At 40.6% G+C, this 24,677-nt stretch overlaps 3 protein-coding genes across 5 annotated transcripts; 2 read left to right on the forward strand and 1 right to left on the reverse strand.

Moving 5' to 3' along the window:
• The first annotated feature begins 1,103 nt into the window (after window positions 1–1,103).
• On the forward strand, window positions 1,104–6,211 carry nkain5 (sodium/potassium transporting ATPase interacting 5). Of its 2 annotated transcripts, XM_068733176.1 has the most exons (8): window positions 1,104–1,125; window positions 1,260–1,335; window positions 2,355–2,492; window positions 3,122–3,202; window positions 4,299–4,496; window positions 5,278–5,338; window positions 5,512–5,582; window positions 5,705–6,211. In XM_068733176.1, exons 2-7 carry the CDS (start codon window positions 1,282–1,284, stop codon window positions 5,565–5,567), a joined length of 588 nt encoding a protein of 195 aa, XP_068589277.1. In that variant the 5' UTR covers window positions 1,104–1,125; window positions 1,260–1,281; the 3' UTR covers window positions 5,568–5,582; window positions 5,705–6,211. The 2 variants fall into 2 exon arrangements, with proteins under 2 accessions (XP_068589277.1, XP_068589278.1); XM_068733177.1 differs by lacking the exon at window positions 5,512–5,582 and having other exon boundaries at window positions 1,105–1,335.
• Window positions 6,212–7,025: 814 nt separating this feature from the next.
• ythdf1 (YTH N6-methyladenosine RNA binding protein F1) lies at window positions 7,026–13,012 on the forward strand. Of its 2 annotated transcripts, XM_068733282.1 has the most exons (6): window positions 7,026–7,408; window positions 7,809–7,836; window positions 8,370–8,464; window positions 8,552–10,183; window positions 10,575–10,619; window positions 11,033–13,012. In XM_068733282.1, the coding sequence occupies exons 1-6, from the start codon at window positions 7,379–7,381 to the stop codon at window positions 11,045–11,047; spliced, it is 1,845 nt and encodes a 614-aa protein (XP_068589383.1). In that variant the 5' UTR covers window positions 7,026–7,378; the 3' UTR covers window positions 11,048–13,012. The 2 variants fall into 2 exon arrangements, with proteins under 2 accessions (XP_068589383.1, XP_068589382.1); XM_068733281.1 differs by lacking the exon at window positions 7,026–7,408 and having other exon boundaries at window positions 7,424–7,836.
• Window positions 13,013–16,785: 3,773 nt separating this feature from the next.
• On the reverse strand, window positions 16,786–24,547 carry LOC137889299 (voltage-gated purine nucleotide uniporter SLC17A9-like). Its single transcript, XM_068733087.1, has 13 exons — window positions 24,404–24,547; window positions 23,070–23,267; window positions 22,836–22,975; window positions 22,089–22,188; window positions 21,863–21,987; window positions 20,792–20,900; window positions 20,580–20,676; window positions 20,356–20,443; window positions 20,216–20,250; window positions 19,704–19,819; window positions 18,641–18,696; window positions 18,524–18,553; window positions 16,786–18,371 (listed from the first exon to the last, which is right to left on the reverse strand). Exons 1-13 carry the CDS (start codon window positions 24,526–24,528, stop codon window positions 18,217–18,219), a joined length of 1,374 nt encoding a protein of 457 aa, XP_068589188.1. The 5' UTR covers window positions 24,529–24,547; the 3' UTR covers window positions 16,786–18,216.
• Window positions 24,548–24,677: the final 130 nt, after the last annotated feature.

The following is a 24,677-nucleotide window of genomic DNA, read 5'->3' on the forward strand; positions in this document are numbered from 1 at the left end:
TTGCCGCTCTCACACACCTCTGAAGCCATCACACCTCCACCGCTCTCTACCACCACGTACCGGCGTCAACCCGGCATTGCAGGAGAGCAACCGCCTATCACGGTGCGGCAGACGGTGTTGCTGTATGAGGGTCAATCCATGCCACAGTGCGCGAGAACCAGGAGACTCTCATACAGGAGAGGTGGGTTTTTTTTTCTGGCGATTATTTCTTAATTAATTGTTTAGTATATAAAATGTCAGAAAAGAGAGGCGATGCCACAAGAAACCATCTTTTACTTGACCACAAGTTTAAAAGTTAAACACAATTTGTTTGCAATCGTGTAAAAGAAAAGAAAAACAGCAAATCCTCAAACTTCAATAGAACCAGAGAATATTTGGCACATCATAATTGTTACAGATTCATTTTCTGTTGCTCTAGTAGTTTCTAAAAAATGTTTCAGCTCGGTTTACAGTCATGAACGGCACAAAACCACCCAAATAGCGTTTTTCAGTTTACGTATTAAAATCCATATTTACATCCTGAGCTAGAAATAAGAAATAAAGTTGAAATATCGTTAAAAAAACAACAACACTTGGCTCAGGTAAAAAAAATAATTGGTGTATCGCTAAAAACAAAATGTGTCAATGGAAACAGACTTTGCAAATAAATCATGAGTCCACGAAGTATGTGACTTATTTGTCACTGAAGAGACGAAAAACTGAATATATGTGTGGAGTGATGAGCTTCAAATTAATACAAATATCATATTTCTATCATATTTTTTCACAGTCTGAAGTTCAACTTTCTTTAATTGCAATCTCCTCTTCTTCAGTGGTTCAACTTGAGAATTACCACCACCTGTTTGTGTTGATTTCTAATCTTCAGTACGTTCATGGATTGAATTACTTAATTCAAATTATTTTCAATGGCATTTTTTTTTTTTCATGATCTTTTTTTGGCACAGACAGTGTTTGTGCATTTAAACAAAGCCTCACAGCATCAAGGCTGACGTTGTCCTTCGGGGGTTTCCCCTCCTCTTCTTATCGTGGCACTGATCGCCTCTCATACAGCCTCCCCTCCCCCTTAGTTCCCACACACACACACACACACACACACACAGACAGTCGACGCGTTTTCCTCATCAGGTAAAGTGCGCTGTACGTTTCCTCACACACGTCTGGATATTTGGCGCTTGTGTTTGAGCGATTAAAAACAAAACAAAATCCAGTCACTTCACTGTTATCCACATCTGCATCTTCATCATCTTCACCATCATCAGGGCCAGCGGAGAGGAGAGGAAGATGGGCTGCTGCTCGGCACGATGCATGCTGATCCTCCTGTGTTGTCTGCAGTTGGTAAGATGTTTTTCTGTCGAGATGCTTCCACATAAGCTCATCTGCTGACTATCGTTCCCCTCCGGTGATCCCTTACAACTTACACTAATGAGGAACCACGACATTGCAGCTGCATTTAATACATAGAAATAAATAGCTGAAAGACTATGTGTTCATTATTAAAGTTGATTTGTTGGTGCTTTGACGAGCTTATCTTTTGTATTTTTTATTATTATTGAATCTTTCGTTTTCCCCTAACGCTACTATATAATATTGCCTATACTTCAATACCCGTGAAGCACATTCTTTGGGTTTGTATTTGATGACCTTCCGTTCACATTGTCATCGTTCATTCAGGTTTCTGCACCAACTGCAAACTCAAATGAAACACAAGTTAGAGGTGGTTCCAGCCTCTCAAATGCTACATTTAGCAGGTTTTCTGTTCAAATACATTGCATTTATTTTGGGTTTTAGACTGTTGCTCATGCAAATCAAGCAATTTGAAGACGTCACCTTGGACTCTGCATGATTTTGACAAGCATTTTTCATTACTTTCTGACATTTTATTGAATAAACACTTGGCAGATTAATCAATATAACTGGTAGCTGCACCTTAGTACACGTTTCATTTTGTGATCCATGTTAATACTAAGCTTGTTGTGGTTAGAGGAGCTTATGAAAAGCAGCGCACCACTACAACCACCACAATGAGGGGCTGGACCCACTTTGTCCTCTCTGTTTCCCACCCTGCCCTCCCCCCCCTTCATGACTCACTGGGGCTCAGAGGGACACAATACTTCAACCAGCTCTGTCTTTGTCCCCCGCGGCTCAGCTGCCTTGACAACTTGCAAGAATCAAAAATGCAACCTTGTGTTATGCACAAGCAAGAGATTCAAGTAAAAAAAACTCAAAAAAATTCCCTTTAACGTGTAAAAAAAACAGGCCGGGGCAGCAGAGTGTCACCTGGTGTAACAAAGTGAAAGTCTTTTATAAGACGTCATGTCTCTAAACTCTGTCTCTGCTCCTGTTGACCCCTCCAGATCACTGCGCTGGAGAGGCAGGTGTTTGACTTCCTCGGCTACCAGTGGGCTCCCATCATGATCAACTTCCTCCACATCATCATGGTCATCCTGGGCCTGTTTGGTGTCATCCAGTACAGATCACGCTATGTTGTTATGGTGAGGGAACTGTCTGAGGGATCTGCAAATTGATGTTTCTACGCTACGGTTTCTGTGCAGGTTAAACAAACAAGATATACCATGTTAATTAGTAAGCTTCGGAGGTGCTGGTAGGCGGATTTTGTTACCTTTTGTCAGAGCCGGGCTAGCTCTTTACCCCTGTTTCCAGTCTTTATGCTAAGCTAAGCTAAAGCTAAGCTAACCGGCTCCTGGCTGTAGCTTCATATTAACCTACAGACATGCGAGAGGTATCCATCTTCTCATCTAACTCTTAAAAAAAAAAAAAGTGCATTTATTGAAATGTCAAATGTCAAACTATTTGTTTAAAATGTAAAAACCATAGAGTCATTAACACCATCACCCTCAGGTAGGCCAGATCTGGTATTTCACAAGAAAAAAAGCAACATTGGGGTAAAAGTTATTAAAAAAAATACACATAGTTTTGTGTAACAGAAATATTTGTCTGTCTGTCTTCTCTCTTTAATCTTCTCACGCCTCAGAGTATCTTAACACACTTGTGTCATTCATAATTAGGACATTTGTATGTAAAAGGAGAAGCCCTGAGCTGCACTTTGACCACGTTGAAGAATTGTGAGTTTTATTCATTTTCAGTGTTTTTGTGTCCTCAGTACCTGCTGTGGACGTTGTTGTGGGTCGGCTGGAATGTCTTCGTCAGCTGTCTCTACTTGGATTTGGGAGGTCTTTCAAAGGTAAGTCTAATGGTCACATACGTGTCATAATTAGAGACCCACACGGCCTCAGATCCTAAATACAGTGTTCAGCTCTTCTCATGTCTCCTGTCGTTTCTGTTGACAGTGGCTGTTTATTTCTCCTCACTGCGTTGGAAAACATATTGATTTTTTTTTTGGTCTTTATTGATGGTGATGCCAATATTAGACAAAAAAAATTATTTAGTATTAAAAAATGCTGATGATTAATTATAGTAATTAAAGTGGTGGCAGTTGTACCTGCGGTCGTATTGGAAGTTACAATAATGAACTGATTATTTGATAAGTGCAAGGTTATTTCATCATTAAACTGTAAATAAACATTTGTTTTTTATTTTTTTAAAACAACTTTTGGGATCTGATGATAACTTCTGATCTATTTCACAAATTACTTCAATTAAATGAATCAACAATAATGACTTTAAGATGTTTCTAGTGTCTTCCAATTACTTACCACCACAGAACCTAATGAACCAACAGCTACTATACAATAGAGCTTTTAAGTTACATCTTAAACTTTCTCCCTGGACTCATTACTGTGTAAAGCAAAACTATACAGCATGTACTGTAGAGGTTTTAATCTGTTCTATCAGTTACAACATTGTCTTTTCCCATCTTCACTTTGAATTATAGACATAACGCTGAAAAACCAGAGCCGTCAGAAAATAACTAAAAACCCATCTTTTAATCATTTATCTGTACATATAATAAGATTTGGAATGAAATCTATTATCACATTACATTAAAACATTTTTTTATTACGTATTCACTTTAAAAATAGTTTAGTTGCTCTCATGATTTGCGGTTTAACTTGTTTCTTTTATTGCTGTTTATTCTCCGGCCCACAGCTTGTAATGTGTTTCATTGCTCTGCTGTTCTAAAATGAAATGAAAAATGAATAGCTTCATCGAGAATGCAAATACTTGTTTGTCGTGGCCTCAGACAGGAAGCGAGGCACATTCTGAATCACATCATGTTTAAGTGGGATTTTACACTTTCTACTGCACCCAGTCTAACAAAGCAGAATATCTGTTTAGAACCTGAGAGGTGAACCGTTGCCTTCTCATCTCTTCTGCAGGACGGTGACATCCTCTCCCTGGGAGTATCGTCGCATCGCTCGTGGTGGAAGGACAACGGGCCGGGGTGTGAGAGCGACGGCCTTCCCTCCGCCGGGTGGCAGAACCAGCGAAACCCCGAGCTGACCACGGTGCTGAGCTGCTGGCTGGAATACCAGTACATCGAAATCCTGCACTGCATCCTCCAGCTCCTCGTGTCCGTGAGTCTCTGTCGCCGACATGAGAAACTCATTCATCAAGTATCACGGTTTAAAACCAGCGAGAATGTCAACAGAATTACTCCGTGACGCTTTAAGGAAACTTCAAATTGAAAGCATATTTAACATTTTAATATTCTTCTAATATCAGTAAATATGCTAACACAGAAATGGACTGTTGCCTAGCAACAGCAACTCTAAATTGGCAAACCGGCATGGAGCGTTTAAAGATGGCACCACGTTATCGCACGGGTGTCTGGTGGTAGTTAGTTGTGCTGCTGAGCGTCTCAGCCTCTAGTTTCTTTTATCATGGTATGAAGCAGCTTGACAATCAGATCGACAGATACACACACACACACACACACACACACACACACACACACACACACACTGAAGGCCTTCGTACCGCAGGAAAAGTACCATTTGTCATAAAAATAAAAACATTCAAAAGCTGTAATTCCACATAAACAATATGTGGAATTGATCATAAATAACTATGAATATCTAAACAATCTAAAATCTAAGAAATCTTGTGACCCTTACACAACAGATGTTTGGCACAGGCGTTATCAATAACATGAAGGAAGAAGCTAAGTGGAACTCGGCCTTTATTATTTCCGACTGTGACATTTCAAAATGTCCTCTGTGAAACCCTTCATGTTGTCACCACCACGAGAGTGTTTCTAAACCATGCCTTGTGATAAATAATGCTTTTGAAATATAAAAGAAAGAACATTTGAAACACTGTGATTCACGTTGATACATGTTTGTGTGTTTCCCTCAGCTCCCAGGATTTGTTTATGCCGGCTACATCGTCAGCACTCTCTCAGATGAGGAGGACAGCTGTACGTATGCTCCTGATAGACACCATTGATAGGACATATGATTCATTTTACATTGCATTTTCCATTTTACGTATTTTATGCAGTATAAAGAAAATGCACAACCTTGCTTTCCCATTTAGTTTGTGGTTGAATTGGTTTGTATCATGTGTTTACGTTTTTCTTTCTTACTTTAGTTCATTTCATTGCTGAATTGTATCATCCATCCAAACCCTCTCAGTTGCTCTGCTAGTGTAAAAACCTGCAGGTAGGTTTAGTGGCATGACTGTCATTGCCTCTTATTTTCCACCCATTCTAATCTATGCCATTGTCCATTATATTTGTTTAACACCTAATACACAATGTATTCTTCTTTTCTTTCGCTTATAGATTATAAATAACCACACAAGGGAGGAAAACCAGGAAGGAGCCGGAGACTGTCATCATGTAATTGTTTTGGTGTGTATTTGTCAATTAAGAACACCTGTTGCTGGAGTTTTGCCCTCTTCAGACTGTTTCCCGTGTGCCAGAAACAGCCAACCTGTTTCTACTCAGGCCTAAAATGCCGTAAATCTAGATTTAAATCTACCTCTGTGTGTGTGTGTGTGTGTGTGTGTGTGTGTGTGTGTGTGTGTGTGCGTGTGTGTGTGTGTGTGTGAGAAAGAGCTATCAATCTCTCGATATGAAGCACTCAAGTACAAAGAGAAAAGTGATGTAAATAAGTAGGCCTAGCAGATCCTGTCGGATGTTTTGCAAAATGTATAATTTATTAATAATGTTTCATTTCAGTTTGAAAAAGTGGCCATTCTAACTTGTGTAGTGTACGATCAAATGCAGTGAAATAAACAATGCTCACGAAACGGCTTGTATTGTGGCGTTGTACACATTTCTTTATTATTAAACATTTCTAAGACTAAAAAAATTATTGTTTTTTTCCGCCTGTCTCTGATAATTTGTCTTTCTTTTGCACAACCCTCATTCCCACTAAACCAGAGTCTCTATATGTATAATTGTTTAAGGATTTACATATATATATATATGGTAACCGTGTATTTAGTTTTTCATTGTATTCTATTCTAATTTGACTATCTGTAAATATATTCTATGTGTGTGTAGTGTAAAGGGGCTACATCTTGTATTTCGTTGTGCAACCATGTGTTGTAGAATGACAAATAAATTAACCTTGTAACCTCAGGAGCCAAAATACAGCCCTGCCACATGCAGGTGAACAAATAGACTTAGAACAGTGTGTAAATACTTACCATCAAAAAAACAGTGTTTTTAATCGGTACATGTAATGTAAACACGACTACAACAGAGCATAATCTATTGCTGCAACCTTATTTATTGACCACACATGCATATAACGTAATAGAATATAAACGTTGTATACAACAATAAGAAAAGAGAAATTCACCCTGCAAATCTTTTTGCTATTTTCCAAGTGATCACAAAAATAATATTTTAAAATAATATATAAACCAAACAATGGTGGGCTTACTATGTATCCGTTTAATACAATGAATATAATATAAACCCATGAGAGTGGGTATTTATCGTGTCGGGATTATTAAAACAAATCCATATAAAACATTTAAAACAATCACATTTGTCAATATCTGTCCATCTGCTGCTGCTGCTGCTGCTGCTAGGTAACGTTAGCCGAGGATGCGTCTCCTACGTCACCGGCGTCATTTCCGCCCCACGGACCCCGGATGAAGCTGCCATTGGGGCAAAGTGAGCAGGGCCACCAAGGCTGGTTGGGATTTTAATTTAACGGCGAGGGGGTCGGAGCTGGATTGAAGCCCCGCTGGATTAATGTCGACAGGGCAGCGCAGAGTGCCAGCGAGGGCGACGACGAGCAGAGACACCGGCTAACGGCTGCTGCTCACTGTGTTTAACTGTGTTAGCAAACTACCGCGGATCAGGGAAACAGCTTTTCCAGCCATTAGCCTGCAGCTTACACACACACACACACACACACACACACACACACACACACACACGCGCACACTGTACGTGTTGTGCAGGGTTTCTCAGTCTGACACAACACCTGGTGGATGAATGATGTCTGCCGCTAGTATTGACCCTCAGGTAAGCAGCGAGGAGACGCGCTTTATTCCCCACAGCTCGCGAGATATGTGTGTGTATGTGTGTGTTTTTGTGTGTGTGCGCGCGCGTCTGTGTGCATCCCCACTCTGAAGACGGTGCCTCCATTCCCAAAGCTAGCCAGCTAGTTAGCCAACAGGGAGGGTAGATAACCTCCAAATGTGCTCTCTGATGGTAATCAAAGGCCTGGACCACAGCTTCCTCTGGACGCGTTACCGAAAAAGACGTTTTACTGTAATGTGTCAAAGTCAGGCTCCCATGATGCAACGTATTAACGTGTCACCGTGCAGCTAAGATAACGTGTGATGCTTTTGAATAACATTGGAGACCCATGCAAGCGTTGTGCTTTTTTCCCCTTCTCATTTCACATGCATTCCCTCCGAAGACAACGAAGGGACAAGATGCAAGCAAAGGTAAGAAGAAAATGTCTTCTGAACCTTTTTTTTTTATTTATTTTTTTATAGATGTTGCTGTACCTGTTTAACCAACTGGTACCATAAATCTGATCCATCCGACCTGTGTGTTGATGCATCTCTTGTGAAACAAATGTCTGCATTGCACTAAATACTGTATTTGCATTATGACATATTGTCGTCCATGTGTTTGCTTTTGTACTTGCACGCTGTAATGAACATTCATAATAAAGAGCAAACGGCTTATCGATAGAAAACACTGTGCACTTTTCAAAAGGTCAACTCCTCTGAAGGCTGTGTTTATCCAGCAGACGGGGGTAATCATTTTAAATCGCTGTACGGCACCAAACACCCATGGACCTCTCTTTGTCTGACTGTGACTTCAGTACAGAGAGAAGAGACTGGTCTGTTACTGGATGCTATAAACAAGCCATGAGCACCAGTGCAGAAGACCTTCTGATAGTTACACTTGGCATTGTCAGGTTTGTTCGTGTGTAGATTCCAGCTTTGACAACAGTTTGGCTTTATTGCAGCCTTCCCAGTTTCAGTGCAGAATGGCTCCCTCCACCAGAAGGACACGGTTCATGACAATGACTTTGAGCCTTATCTCACCAACCAGTCTAATCAGGTAGGAAACTCCCCCCCGACATGTCTTCTGTGACACTAAAATCATGTAATGTCTAACAAATGATCTTAATTCTATTTGTGTTTGTAGAATAACAGCTATCAATCCATGACAGACCCTTACCTGTCCAGCTACTATGCCCCCTCCATTGGATTTCCTTACCCTCTCAGTGAGGCTCCTTGGTCCACAGGAGGCGACCCACCGATTCCCTACCTGACGCCCTATGCCCCCCTCAGCAATGGAGACCATCATTTCATGCACGACACGGTGTTTGGGCAGCCGGGCGGGCTCAGCAGCAGCATCTATCCTCACAGGTTTAACTTTTTCCCCGAGAACCCGGCCTTCTCGGCATGGGGCACCAGCGGTTCTCAGGGCCAGCAGACTCAGAGCTCGGCCTATGGGGGGAGTTACAGCTACCCCCCCAGCTCTCTGGGAGGCACCCTGGTCCCCGACGGTCAGACGGGGTTCCACAGTGACACCCTGAGTAAGGCGCCGGGTATGAACAGCCTGGAGCAGGGCATGCTGGGCCTAAAGATAGGCGGGGACGTGACTGGAGGTGGCTCGGGTGTGAAGAACGCCGGCTCCCTCGGAGGCGGCAGTGTAGCTGCCGCCGTTGCGACGGGCAACGGCGGCACGCCAATCGGAATGCCCCCCCCGAAGCCGACATCGTGGGCCGCTATCGCTAGTAAACCTGCCAAGCTGCAGCAACAAAAGACCAAGAACAAACTTGGCCCACCCATAGCTGGAGGAGGTCTGCCTCCACCCCCCATTAAACACAACATGGACATTGATACATGGGATAATAAAGGAGCCATTAGTAAGATGGCCCCTCCTTTGCCCCCACATCACCACCACCACCACCACCATCACCAACAGCCCCAGCTTCACTCCCATGCTCCCAGTCTGCTACCCCCCCTTCAACAGTCCCTACAGTCTGCCCAGTCCCTCGTGCAGCAGATGACCATGCAGGGTCCTCCACCTCCTCCGCAGTCCTACCAGAATCACAACTCCGCTCCGACACCTCAGACCCGCTGGATAGCGCCTCGCAACCGCAACTTGTGCTACGGGGGCGGAAGCTTGGACAGCACCGGCTCCTCTAACGGCGGCGGTGTTGGTAACGGAGGGGGCGGGGGCGCGCCTCCAGAACCGGGATCCGAGTCCCACCCGGTGCTGGAGAAGCTGCGGGCGGCCCACAGCTACAACCCTAAGGAGTTCGACTGGAGCCTGAAGAACGGACGCGTGTTCATCATCAAGAGCTACTCCGAGGACGACATCCACCGCTCCATCAAGTACTCCATCTGGTGCAGCACGGAGCACGGCAACAAGCGCTTGGACTCGGCCTTCAGGGGCATGAACTCCAAAGGTCCCGTCTACTTGTTGTTCAGCGTCAACGGCAGCGGCCATTTCTGCGGCGTGGCCGAGATGCGCTCGCCTGTGGACTACGGCACCAGCGCTGGCGTTTGGGCGCAGGACAAGTGGAAGGGCAAGTTTGATGTGAACTGGTTGTTTGTTAAGGACGTGCCTAATAGCCAGCTGCGCCACATCCGCCTGGAGAACAATGACAACAAGCCGGTCACCAACTCGCGTGACACTCAAGAGGTTCCTCTGGAGAAGGCCAAGCAGGTGCTCAAGATCATCGCCCAGTACAAACACACCACCTCCCTCTTTGATGACTTCTCCCACTATGAGAAGAAGCAGGAGGAGGAGGAGGTGGTGAAAAAGGTAGACGTTTCCTTTTTCCATGTAACGCATGACACTTTTTAAAAAATTGGGATTAAAGATATTTAATAATAATACATTTTAATTCTGATGCTGATGCCAAATACACGGTTAGTTGTCTCTGTACAGAATACAGTGCTGAGACAGAGATGACACTTTTTATGAAAGACATCTTGTTGATTTAAGTTTTGGATTTTTCTTTATGCAATAAATGTTAGAAGGGAAGACTGAAATTACAATATAAATATAAAACATATAAATAAAAGTGCATGTACAGTCCTTTATTTGTAAGCTGGTTTCCATTGGTCATCGTCAAGTTTGAGATGAAATATTAAAGTTGATGTGTATATTTTTAATAAGCTCTTTGCATGTTTTTTTTGGTTTTTTTTAACAGAGCTATGAGCCTGCCCCAATACAGAGCCGATCCCGAATCGATCAGGTAAAGTCTGATATTAATATATATATATATATATATATATATATATATATATATATATATATATATATATATATATATATATATATATATATATATATATCTCACTATATGACAAAAGCAGAATTACACACATGAAGTCATCAAACTGATATTTAATGCAGTCGACTGTGTTCAAACAAAACTCTTCATATGTTCAGTATCTCGTTTTCTTTATCTTCAATTCAAATTTGCACCGAATTATTAATTCAGACAACACATTTTTGTAAAATCATAACATTCAAAATGATCACGATATAATTCCACTCAGTCGATTAATGGTAATACTGTTTCGTGTTAGTGACGTGATCATAATTTATCTGTGCAATAATTTATGATTTCCTTTTTTGTTTTATTTTTTTTATTCCCCATTCCAGGATCGCCAAAAGTGAAGGGAAGACGACCGTCGACGGAGTTTAGATTTTAAAAAAAAAGGAACACAAGGACATAAAGAAATTGAAACTAATATTTTTTTCTATTTAATTTTGTTGACTTTGGCCCACGTCAGATTTTTGACCCACAATGCTCCTGGCTCCCAGTCTTTAAGAGGCGAGCAGGGATGAACCTAGTTCCACCGGTTGAATCGCTTCAACAATATGTATTTTCATGTTGTTGTTTTTCTCTCTCTCTCTCTCTCTCTCTCTCTCTCTCTCTCTCTCTCTCTCTCTCTCTCTCTCTATTTTTTAGCCTTACAAATCTCTATCGCTACCCCCCCAGAACTCGCATTCTTAACTAAATATAAGTAACCAATATCTGCACGTCTGTTTTTGAAAATCTCTTGACAACATGCTGCTGATATTCAGTGACTGTTCACTTTGTGGTTTGTGTGTTGGAGAAACGTTAAGTGCTTGTATTGGTTAATCTTAACGAGTGAACATGAATTTATTGACAAATGTCTGCTATCTGTTTGTGGCCAGTTGTATTTTATATCATCGGATGAAACGATTAACTTCTACACTGCCCCCTGTTTTCATGTGAGGGGTGTGTTACTTGGTTCGGAGTGTGTACACTGAAGGTCTCTGTGTGCACAGACGTGATCGTGCGAGGTCGTGACCTTCCAAGGCCTAAATGTTAGGGTTTTAATGAATCTTACTCAAACTGGCTTACAGCTGACTCCATTCAAAATGAAGGTGGAGAATATTTGGGATGTTGTCTCTCCTCTAGAGCGGAGCCTTAACATTTCTTTTCAGCACTAAATGAACATTTTTCCTTTTTTTTTTTTTTTTTTTTTCCAGAACTGTACCTCAGATGTTTTCAGCTAGAGATTCAGGGAAAAGATGTCTATAGAGATCAAACGCTCTTAAAGGTGGTCCCTCTCTTTCGTGTTTTAAAGGATGGAATTACAAATCTACTGTATGAGTTCAGGTCTTATCTACACAAAATTTGCTTTCTGTCTTATTTCCCCGTTACGGTGACCCCCCCCCCCCCCCCGCTGTTCAAACAGGAGCTCTCTTGTTTATGGAATTCTGGAGGAAATGTAGCATGTACTGCTTTTAAAACTCAGGCCAGGCCTGTTACTTTTGTTTTTCTTTCTGTTTCTTGTTCTTTCTTAACAGAATTATAATCTTGGCATCATTTCCATCGCTATAACCTGTCCACATCATCCTCAGAAAATGTAAGCTTTAATGTAACGGCATTTCTAACTGAGATCGCCTCGAAAATGTTTAACTGTAGCATTATACTTAACTGATTTATTGTCAAGTGTATGAAAACCCAGAGGCTAGCCTATATGGTCTATGTTGTGTGACTTTCTTTTTCTTCTTTTCTTTTTTTTTTTTTTTTTCTTTTTTTTTTTTACTTGCTTGCTGTATTGTGTGTATGCAAGAGTGAAAGAAAAGAGAGGGAGTATGATTGTGGAGCAATCAGAGTTATATTACTGGTATTGGATTATAGAAAATTTATGCAAAAAAAAAAAAAAGAAAAAGAAGAAGTTTTAAAGTCACCCCTGAATTTAATATCCATTGTATCAGAGGTCACTATCACATACTTAGATTTGATCATCTCCATTATTAAAGATATACTTATCTGTTCTCTGTGGGTGTTTATTGTGACGAGGATTATATGTGCACGATTAAGTTAATGTTAATATTGGATTCCGAAATAACAAAATTTGCAACATTCGAAATTGAAATAAGAACAAACCGACAAAAGTGAAACCATTTGAAATGCATTTTTAATACGATCGCAGCACCTCTGATACAAAATCTCTTTCTTTTGATTCCTTCACGAAAAATACTGCTTTAAATATGTTTTACTCTCAACATCACACTTGTTTGGCTTTAAAGCACTATTATTAACCGGAAAGATTTTGAATCGTGTCTCCCAGTTTGCTTTATTAAATTATCATTTGTCATGAATTATTGTGTGTGAATGGACTGACAGCCACCAAGTATGTGTTCTTGGACAGCAATGGAGCTCCATCAGGCTTTGGCACGCGCACACACACACACACACACACACACACACACACACACACACACACACACACACACACACACACGACAATAAGACAAATATAGAATATGACCACGTTTATCCTTTGAATCCTCTTTGTTCAGCTGCTCACAAACATTTAAAAACGTACTTTCAAGGATTGTAAAAGTGATGACATTTAGGTTTGCAAGAAGAAGAAAATCCTCCAGTGGAAACTTTGTAGTCTCTCTCATGAGATCCTTGTAAAGAAATCGTTAAGTCGATGTGGTGGAAGAACTGAGATCAAATAAAAGTGCTGATGCTGCACTGTGAAGACACTCCAAAGCACAGAAAACCTTCAAAAGTAGTCATTGTGCTGTAAAATGTAACCTGTCGTTTGTTTTTGGATTAATATTACTGCTGCATTCATGTTGCACTTTACAGTGTATTTATTAACTACACACTGTTGTATCGTTCAGTCTACAGCCACACGGTCTATGAGATCATGTGTTTAGCGTCGCTGGCCCGTGAAAAAGAGCACTCAGCATTTTGACGTATTTGTCATCATAACTCGAGCTGTCAGACAAATGAAGTGTGGTAAACAGTACAATAACTAACATGTTTTCATACATGATACAGGAATCTTCAAGTTGTCAACGTATATATCTTTTTAAATATATATATATATATATATATATATATATATATATATCTTATTTTTCCTTCTTCTGTCATTCGGTCTAGTTGACTTTGCAGTCCAGGAGGTGGTGTTCAGTACAGCTGACTCAGGCCTGTAGTTTAATTCGTTATTGTGACAAAAGATATACTCAAGATCAACCTCACAGCCATTGTAATGCTTTATGTTTTTAATATCCTTCCAAACACAAGTTTATACATCGTTAGAGCTGAAACAGGTATTCAGTGACAGTAAAGCTAATCAGCTACAGTTTGATGCAAAGTGTTTTTAATTGTTTTTAAAAGTCGTTTATTAAGCACAACTCCAATAGCTATTTTAAAATCACAGTTAACTGAATTGTTGGTCAGACAGAACAAGACATTTGAAGGCATCACTTGGGCTGCATTATATTTCATTATTGATTAAGCTGCTGAAATGTCAAAAAATAGTGGGAAAAAAAAGCCCAATAAAATCCCAAGGTGACGTCTTTAAATTGCTTATTTCCACCAGCCCGAAAACAAAATATATCAATTTTACTGTAATATATGAGCAAATCCCTTCAATGTTTGACATTATTATACATCACAGTCTGTCCACGTTTGGAGTCGTTCATTTATTTGACAGCATTACAGTCTTTATGGAAAACTTCAAGTAGAAAATCTGCAAGAAAAACAATGTAGTTTGATTAAACGTTGGTCATGATCGGTCAGAAAACAGGCAGTCTTTGTTCCTCTGAGCACAGGCATCTCTCTCTCTCTCTCTCTCTCTCTCTCTCTCTCTCTCTCTCTCTCTCTCTCTCTCTCTCTCTCTCTCTCTGCAGATGTTTTAAATCTCTTCGTCTTGATGATGCAGGACGTGGAGAGTGGGATTCCTCTCTTGGCATTCACCGCGTGCCTTAATTGTATGGCTAATAAATCAAGGTCCGCCGTGAACACGAGGAGCGGCAATCCTGTCCCTTATCGGGGAAAGTTGGAGCTTTTAAGAGCATCACAGGATGAAACACACACACACACACACACACACACACACACACACACACACACACACACACACACACACACACAAAGACTCGACAGGCCCGGCGCCATGAACGCAATACAGGGGTATTTAAAAATGTCTTCAAATGTGATTTAAATAGACACATTCAATACAGCTGCGTCAAACAGCACACTTCTTCTTCTTCTCGTCCTTGTTCACAATCACCCACTGACGCTCCTCCACCCATTAACGCCGTAATGAACTGTTCAGTTCCTCCAGTGCGTTGCAGCGGCATGATTTCATTCCGCAACACACGCAATCTGATGTTTCGGGTCTCCGGCTGTCTTGTCCTCAGCGGAAACGTCCCCGTGCGATGCGATTGAAAGAGACGGAGATGGAGGTGATCAGGCCAAACAATGCCGTCCTTCGGTGGAGGCGGGCGGGCTGGCCCGCTGATGATGTCCGGGTCAGGCTTGGAGCGGATAAAGACAGACGCACCTTCAGTCCGATCACACCTTCAGGTTAAAACACCGAGCATGCTATTCCTCTATTTTTTTTTTTATAGCCCATTAGACATTTCTTTACATCGAGCCTCCCCGTCCTGGTTTGCGTGCCCTGCTCCTCATAGGCTGAAGCAATAACGTCATGACGTAGCCTATCTTCGCTATCAAACGCTGCTGCCCCCCCCCCCTTCTCCATTAAACCGTCTGTCTGACCGGGTTAATGTATTTGGATCTGTAATTTTTCCATCACTGCAGACGGACAAAGCACCGCCGGATGTGAGATGAGCTGACCAGGGTGCTGAAACCGGACCTGCAGTGATTTGATGGAAACTCCAACATGACTCTTTTTCTCCACCAGCCTCCACCTGTCTGTTTGAATTCTGTTTTTTTCTGATGTAATATATAGTAAAGAGGGAACTCTAAGAGTGTTTACAGGTTTTAGTGTTTTTCACGTCAAAATGTCCATCTCTTCTTTGTTTCTCCTCTAGACTTTTAGACAGTGAGTTTAATTATAAGTATGTCGGGAGAGCTATAGATACATATTTTTATAAGATAGGCTACAACCAGGTGACAACGTCCAGATCTGTAAAGTGGCACCAATGCAGAAGTGACTCAAACTTGTATTCTTTGTAATGGCCAGCAGGGGGCGACTCTTCTGCTTTTGTTTGATTGTTTGATTGTTTGACGTTTGATTGTATAGAAGTCTATCAGAAAATGACTCTACTTCTCACTTTATTTATTACCTCAGTAAACATTGTAAACATGAGTTTATCGTCTCAATCTCTAGTTCCAAGTTTTTAAATTGATCTTAAAGATTGACACAATTTTGTATTATATTTTTCACCACTAAAATAACGTAGGAACCACCAACCTTAACTAACCTCATAGAGATGGTCGTCACAAGTGCACGAGACGTATTTGACACCCTTTGAGCAGAATAAGCTTAAGGGGAGTTAGGTCTCGCCATTCCAGAAATGGAGTTGCATTGTGGGTAATGTAGGCATCAGCTTTTGACCAAAACTAGGAATGCATGGAATAAAAAGTTGTTGTGTTTTTCTGGTTCTGTATTGACTTTGATATTGTCCAAAACTGTCCATCGTGAGTCTGACAATGTAATAAAAATAAAAAACTACACTTTCTTAAGAACATCGCCAATTTACACATTTTTTATTGACTAAACCATGCAGGCCATGTTTGGGGGTAATGTGTAGACTATTTAATGTTGCCTAGTTGTTATATCAAATCCACCGTAGTAAGGGGATTCCTGTAATTCGTATTTCCATTTTTACATATTAAAGAAGAGTCTATGGCCATCTTTTTGTGAGACCACAGTATAATGTTCTGTAATGTCCTTTCATGGAAACGTAATGTCTTAGCGATAATGATGAATGATATTTGTGTTTTCTTTTATTTTTACAAATCATCAACAAAACTCTGACTAGAACAAAACAGTACAGAAAGATACCACCAGGGGGCGTTTTGTCCTGGATGTGATTTTTTTCACATTTTTTTAGTTATCAGAAAGAACTTCTCTTCAAAGGATTTTTTTTAAACACTTGACCCACTGTCACCTTGACCTTTAATGAATACACAAAAAGATTAAATACAATTCAAACGCTGCATATAAGACATAAAAAGCAGACATGTTACAAACAAAAGTAAAAAAAGTAAAAATCACTTTCCCTTCTTAAGACACAATAAGTCTATCTATTACAGAAGTTGAGCCACATACAGGCCCCTTCACCTTTTACCACGTTTTTGTATGTTGCAGCTTTCCACACTCAATACCTCATAATGACAAAGCAGAAACAGGATTATAGAGATGTTTGCAAATGTATTTAAAGAGGAAAAACAATGGAATATCACAATGGCATAAGTATTCAGACTCTTTTCAATGACGCTTGAAATTTAATTTAGGTGTCTCCCATTTCTCTTGATCATCATTGAGATGTCTCTACAGCTTGATTTGAGTCCACCTGTGGCAAATTGAACTGATTGGATAAGGATCAGGAAAAGGCACACACCTGTCTATTTATTGACTCACAACTAACAATGCACATCAAAGCAGACACTAAGCCATGTGGTCAAAGGAATAACCTGCCGGGCTCAAAAGACAGGATTGTGTTCAGGCACGAAAGCGCAAAGCTTGTTGTGTCAAACCCAAGAAGACCCCAAATGCGCTTCAAGTAAGTATTGAGACTCGGGTCTGCAACATTTTCTAAACCTGTTTCCACTTTGTCATTCGCAACAAAACAAGGTAAAAGAAAGTGTACGGTATGCTGTATGAACTGTATGTTTATTCAGAATAATAATTTGTTAATGCACTTAATTTAAGTTCTCTCTCAGAAAAAAACAAAAAAGTTTTCCTCTCTGTCTTTTTAAAACACACAGATTGTTAAACAATGTCTGACGTTAAACAAAATCTCATGTTTTCTCGATCTGTTCAGAACAGAGGCAAGACAGATGAATTTACAACTTACTGTCCTTGAACGAGGAAATTTCCATTTTTATCAATAACAAAAGTAGAAAAACTGTACAATAGCGCAGCTGTATGCACTGTATGCTTTCTAAAAGAGTGTTCCGTTGTATAAATATCTATAATAACATCATTATAAATAGTTGTTTATAAATATTTTCAGTGAAATCAAGTTCTCAGGAGAAAAAAAGTCCTTGTTGTCGCCTCGCTCATTAATTGCACTAATTTGAACATTGACCAGTTCATAACTTCCAACTTAAATAAAAAGAAATACAGCAGCCAAGAAATTAGAAAAAAAATAGATCAATAACTTACAGTAAATACAAGAGAACAAAAGTCAAGTTCCTTCAATTTCAAGAGGAGAAGTTTGTGGTGTGTTCATGTAAACATGTGATTCCATTGTCAAAACAATGCCAAAGAAAACACAACTTTATACCAATCAAAAACTATTATTACACTACATTGTACTGTACTGGTTATGCTTGCATGCATTGTTCACAGCCAAATCAAAATAACCTATTTGTAATCTAACAGGTCGACGCGACGAGCTTCTCCAAAGATGAGGAAAATCCCGAGGCCTGTGGCGTTCACTAAAGTGATGAGGGAGAACACCGTGGTCCACGACAACGTGACCTCGATCAGGTAACCTGAGACCGAGACCAACACCACTCCTGTGCAACCACACCGAGGGGAAACATGACAAGAGGTATATTTGAGATCAGCGCCAGCAGTAACAATGGACATGTTGCAATTTTTTTTTAATTCTGGATATAATAGAAAGAAGTCATTTCCTAAATACTGCAGAAGAAGCGGTGGTACGTACCCATGAAAGCACCCATCATATTCATAAAACCTGTTGCAGAAAAGGGAAAAATTGATCAACGAAAACAACGATTGGCACAGTTTTATGAAACTGGAATGTAGGCGGCTGGAAACTCACCGTAGATGGCTCCGGCACATGATGGGCAGAGATCTTGTACGTTCACACCCACACCACTGAAACGCATTGAAACTCATTACATTTACAGGATAACTCTATTTTACACTGTGGAATATATGAAAATGATGAAGTCTGGTGATATTCTATATTTTTAGTATTATCAGAAAAGACCAAAACCAAGAATAACAAGTATGGTCTATGTATCCAAAGCCTGATGCCTCTTATTTAGTAAGTCCTCTGTGCTCAATGGCACAGAGGACTTACTTTGTACTGTCTTTTGAGTACACGCCTACAGCGTTCTGCTGCCGTACTTGTTAGAGCACCAAATGTGTATTAATCCGCTGCTGGAAATAGTCCCTGACAAAATGTGCTATTCACTCCTGTTTTAAGTAATGTTAAAAAAACGAATGACTACAAATTAAACTCTCATTGGGATGGATTGCATGTGAATGTATAACATGTAAAATGTTTGGATGCTGAGGTGGAAGTGGAATGTTGCTTAAGAACGGCACCATGGGTTAAAAGGTTGTATGTTGCAGAGAGAGACCTAAGCAGCAGACTAGGGATGCCTGAACTTGCTCGCACGCCTCACTCCGTTTTTTTGGGACGACACAAAAACACATGTTCTACTGTTATGACGACAACCATGAAGAAGACAGAGGGTGTAGTGTGCTGCACAGATTGTAAAGCCTCCTGGGGCAAATCTGTGATTATTTTTTTTGGGCCATTTAAAGTAAAAATTGACTTGACTCCATTTTATGTTTTTCTTAAGTTTGCCTACTTTATTTTCATTCTGTGTTTCTCTCTCTGTGCTGTAAAACCTTTCTATAACAACTCATGTTGTTTGTAAAAGTTCCATTTTAAATAAAGTAGACTTAAGGGGTAGGGAGAATAAAAGTATTGAGAAACAGACAAACACATTCTTTGTTTTTGGTCTTTGGTAACAGAAATATAGAACAACAGCATCATCCTTTAAATATTTGCTTAGCTGAATTCCACTGACAAATCTTTCATAAGAATGAAATGAGGTTGTAGCAGTTAGAATACACAAACTCTACTTTACCTGCTGCTGAAGGTGGACAGACCAATTGCAGCGGAAACGAAGATCACAGCGGAGGGAAATGAGACGGCTCCGGACAGAAGCATGATAAACACACTCGATGCGCCCATGGAAAAGAACTGAGGAGGGTGAGAGGACATTTAAAAAGGTACAAGTCATAAATTTAGACGTAAAAGTGCAGGACTGCAACTTGCTATCACTCTCAATTTGATTTGGATTCATTACTGTTCAGAGAATTGTCTGATGCACTTTGTTTTAACCATGAATATAGCAAGTCAAGCTTTTCAGTTATACAGAATATATGTGTAGCTTACATGATGCATGTAGCCCATAAATAGTACTTTCACTTCTTTTGCCCTGGAGAAGCTTGTAATTACATGTTTGAAGCACACAGATAAATTCCATCATGAGCACCTCCGCAGCCAGTCAGGACAAAAACCTTTCACTGCACACAGGCGCAGCTGTTTGTCACTTGAAAACACAACTATGGTTCACTGAAGTCTTTCCACACTTACCTGCATTATCTTCCTCACCAATCCTACATTATATCCTACAGGAAAGAAAACACATGGTGTAAACATTGTTTTAATGAAGGATACTGTAACTGACTTAAAAACACACACACAGCAACAAAAGAAAAAACATGTTTAAATACCTTGGTCGATGAGAACACCTGATATGTATCCTCCGGCAAGTGCTGATGGAATTGCAACAAGCCATGGAATTACATTATACACAGATCCCTGCAAGAATGGACAGGTTAGCATTCAAACAATGTAGTCAACTTGAGGCTGGTGTGTGTGAAGGTGCGGCAATCTATAGTACAGTTTGGTTGTGTTCATTGACCAAATAGCAACATGTGGTAGAGAAATCAAATACCATGGCGTCTGGATAGGATTCTTTGAAGTATGTTGGCAACCACGACAATAACGTGTAGAAAGTGCTGCACGAGCACATGTGAGAAAACACCATGGCCCTGAGGAAGACGACGACGACGACACAGACAGATGTAGAAATGGGGTTAGGCTGAAAACTCAAAGAATCATGTATTGGTTGGTAAAGAGTGAAGGATTAAAGGATGTAGGCTGTACCAGACAGGTGGCTCCTTAAAGAGACTCAGCCAGAGTGTTCTTGACAAACTCCATTGTGTGTCATTACTTGTTTCCATCGTTTCCATCTGCTTGGGGGCAACTTCTAAACCTGAACCACACATTGCACATTATATTTTACTGATGCCATGAGACCTAAATGACACTGTTTTTTTCATTTAGTAACGTAGTACAAACAACAGTAAGAGCCAACAGTGACGCTAGCATCTCTGACTTTGCTACAGAACTGACTATGTTGACATGTTAATTAGCCATAAACCAAAGTATTCGACAAATTACAATTTTGACCTGATGACGCTAGATGGAAAATTTAAGAGGTCACCAAAATTATTACAATTCCTCCTGAGGGAAACTTGAATATGTGTACCAAATATCATAACAATAGGTTCAATAGTTTTCGAGACATTTCAGTCAAGTGGTAGCACTAGATGGAAGGTCGGGGTGGATCACTAACGTCAGTAGGATTCATTATCTGGGGACCATGAATGTGAATACTTCACTCAAAAAGTGAAATAACTTTGACGAGATGGAAAAAGTCACTTAAGGTCATTAGGATTCACCCTCTGTGACCATAAATATTTTACAAAATATCATGGTGATCCATTAAATAGACAGAGTTTAAGGCAGGGTTGGTAATCTTCTTCAAAAACCTCTTGATGGCAATCGATGAATAAAATGCTTTGACAAAAAAGAAGATAAAATGCTCTCATGACTGTAATGGTCGGAGTATTCAGCCTTTGAACGCAATACTTGTCACAAGCGTTCCACAAGCTGCTAGCGTGAAAGCTGGGATTAATGACAACAGCCATGTTCATTGTTGACATTCATGATGACAATTTTCGAGGAGTGGCTTTGGAGGCCTGAAAGGATCTGTCCGTTGTTGAGGACTTGGCGGCTTTCTTGCTATGTTTAGCACATTTTGGAACCAGTGCAGCAACCTTTTTTAAGCAGGGCTCAGTTAGCCCTCTCCATACTCCGCCAGGTCATTCGCAAAGTGACAACTTATGGTCCCTTTGTTATTCAGGGATACATGACCGGCTCTAGTTACTGTACCTTTTATTAAACACAGCCAAAATATGAGAGCCCAGAGTCCGGAAAGGAAACCGATACTGTAGAACATGCTCTCCCAGCCGTACTGGTCCAGCAACAGGGATCCCAATCCACCTGCTAGCAATATTCTGAAAGAGCAACAAAGTGGTGTCATAATAGAGTGTGTGTGTGTGTGTGTGTGTGTGTGTGTGTGTGTGTGTGTGTGTGTGTGTGTGTGTGTACAACATACCCAAGATTGCTACCACTGTTCATGGTGCTCATTAAAAAGCCCCTCTCTTCTTCCACCACGCGCTGTGAGCAAAGGCTGGCCAAAGACGGGAAAAAAACACCTAAGAGACATTATAAGACACGTTCAGCTTTCCCAAATATATTCACTATAGTGTATATTTCCTGCAGCACTGAAACTGTTATTTAAAGGAGTTCGACAATTTGGGAAATATGCTTACTTAAACAATGCATCCCACTCTGTCTGTACGGTATACTTTGTTTGAATACTTTGTTTCTTCTTGAGTACATTTATACATACAAATAACTAGCTTTGTAAATTACCAAAATGTTTTTTTTTTTTTAAATTTATTTAATCTTGCCTTTTGTCAGTACCTCATGCAACATGAAAAATGTAAAGCCAGCACCCGGTTAGCTTAGCTTAGCATGAAGACTGGAGACGAGGGGAAACAGCTAGTCTCACTTTGTAGAATCTGAATTGTAAGTCGCTTTGGATAAAAGCGTCTGCTAAATGACTGTAATGTAATGTAGGAAGTTAAAAATAAAAGAAGAAAAAAATGCTAGCCGTTTCCAGTCTTATGCTAAGCTAAGCTATCCCTCTGCTGGCTGTAGTGTCATATTTAGTGTACAGACATATGTTGAGAATGGTATCGATCTTCTCGTCTAATGCTGGGCAAGAAGCTGAACACATTTCTTCCCCAAAATGTTTATGTGCTTCTTTATGTGCTTATTCCAATGCTGTAACTCTCACCTTGCAGTACTCCCATGAGGAATCTGGCGATAGTCATGAGAGCAAAGGTGTGAGAACCTAAGTGAGCCAGAAGAGGAGTACCAGCTGTGATCAGAGTCCATGAGACTGTAGAGATAAACAGGACACGCTCTCCTCCAACCCTAACATATCAACAGATATTATAGAATTAAAACAAAGGTTATTAGCTCATCGTTTGAAATAACGCAACACTGTTATACTAGCTGGTTTGCTTACTTGTCACTAGCATGTCCGCCCAGGATCTGTGTGAAACAGTAACCCCAGAAGAATCCACCCAGAACCAGCCCAGAATCAATCTTACTCCAGTGGAAAGATGTTGCCATTGACACTGCACAGATTGGCATGGCCATCCTGGAACAGTAGAGGAGGCATGTGCCTATGAACAGCATCAGGATCCATTTTCGAGCCAGTGGTCTGTAAGCATGAAGGGAAACAGGTTCCACTCAATGACGTGGATGATATTGTGCGTTTGGTAAAAGCAGTTTCCACAGTAACTGTGACTAAATAGCAACGTAAACACACTTGTAGAGAGGAGACTAACGAGCCATTTTAGTTTAGCATGTTAGCATGCTAAGGTTTGCTAATTAGCACAAAACACAAAGTGCAGCTAAGAATGTTGTTGCTAAGTAAAATGTTGACCTGATAATGGGACTAGATTTATCTTGCGTAGCAGCTGGATTTTCAAAATGTCACGAGATCATTCGAGAATCGCAGGATGACATGAAAATCCATCGTCAGGCTTCAAGTATAATGCGATTTTGTCCGGCCAGCCAGTGACCGTACCATTCAGCGTCCTGTGAGGAGCTTCTGGGGACTGTTGTTAACGACTATGGTGGTTCCTGAAGAGGTTAGCTTAGCTGCTGCAATAGCATCAGTTATATCAGAACTGGAGAGTAGTTAATCATCTAAAATTGAGCAAATAACGGCACTGAAGACTTGTCTGCCCTTTTCTGTGTTACAAACCATCTGGCGGGTCAGGCTAGCGCTTGATCTAAAGTTGAAGCATAAGTTATTAAAATTAATCTGCTAAAAATGACCGTAATGTAATGTAATCCTCTGGGGACCATGAATATCAGTACCAAATGTCAGTGTCGAGACATTTCAATAGATACCTAAAATGTCAACATGCTGGTGGTGCCTGAGGAAAATTCAGGGTGATCATCAAAGTCAGTAGGATTTATCCTTTGGGGACAATGAATATATACACACAATTTCATGGAAATCCATCCAATAGTTGTTAGTCTATCTTTTGAGTCAGTCCACACCAAAATATCTCTTGACTTTGGAATCCACAGAGCAATACACCACTAGCATCGCTAAAAAATAAATCCTGTTCCAGAGAAGCAAAACAACATCTTTGAAGTTCTCCTAAACGCCTGTACACCAAGTTCATATCAGTCGACTTGTTTCAGTCATCAAACATTTACATTCTGATCATTTTAAGAAATCTTGTGTTACCTAACGACATGAGGTTAACCTCTTTACACAAAATTCCAGTTGAAGCTTGACTTATCTTTAGTCTGATCTAAATCTTGTACAGTCTCTCTCACCTTGGCCACAGGTTTTGGTCCTCTTTCCCCTCTTCGGTCAAACCATTAGCTGGGTAAACTTCAACAACCAGTGGAGAACCATTGAAGTCCTCACTGCCGTCTCCTGATGTGTGCTTGTCAGCCATCCGGACAATGCTGGTGTCCTTCCTGAAATCTGTGCAGCTCTCCCACACGGGGAGCTGCGTGTCAGCTTCACCACATATCCTCAGGCAGACGGGACAAACTGGTAAAACTTGTTGGAACAAAACCCAGGTGAAGAGAACCTGTTTGTGAG

The sequence above is a fragment of the Cebidichthys violaceus genome, unplaced genomic scaffold (genome assembly GCF_023349555.1).
Source record: "Cebidichthys violaceus isolate CVI_PGR_0920_01 unplaced genomic scaffold, fCebVio1.0.p SCAF_6, whole genome shotgun sequence".
Lineage (NCBI taxonomy): Eukaryota > Metazoa > Chordata > Actinopteri > Perciformes > Stichaeidae > Cebidichthys > Cebidichthys violaceus.

Bases quoted from the DNA above. Each gene is read 5' to 3' on its own strand.
- nkain5 (XM_068733176.1), top strand. From the start codon at position 1,282: ATGGGCTGCTGCTCGGCACGATGCATGCTGATCCTCCTGTGTTGTCTG. The intron at 1,336-2,354 runs GTAAGATGTTTT...TGACCCCTCCAG, and splicing joins TCCTGTGTTGTCTGCAGTTG to ATCACTGCGCTGGAGAGGCA. The intron at 5,339-5,511 runs GTACGTATGCTC...TTCTTACTTTAG, and splicing joins CTCAGATGAGGAGGACAGCT to TTCATTTCATTGCTGAATTG.
- ythdf1 (XM_068733281.1), top strand. From the start codon at position 7,755: ATGCAAGCGTTGTGCTTTTTTCCCCTTCTCATTTCACATGCATTCCCT. The intron at 7,837-8,369 runs GTAAGAAGAAAA...GCTTTATTGCAG, and splicing joins GGGACAAGATGCAAGCAAAG to CCTTCCCAGTTTCAGTGCAG. The intron at 10,184-10,574 runs GTAGACGTTTCC...TTTTTTTAACAG, and splicing joins AGGAGGAGGTGGTGAAAAAG to AGCTATGAGCCTGCCCCAAT.
- LOC137889299 (XM_068733087.1), bottom strand. From the start codon at position 24,528: ATGGCTGACAAGCACACATCAGGAGACGGCAGTGAGGACTTCAATGGT. The intron at 20,444-20,579 runs GTATTTGATTTC...CCATTCTTGCAG, and splicing joins AATCCTATCCAGACGCCATG to GGATCTGTGTATAATGTAAT. The intron at 18,554-18,640 runs GTGAGTTTCCAG...TTTCTGCAACAG, and splicing joins ATGTGCCGGAGCCATCTACG to GTTTTATGAATATGATGGGT.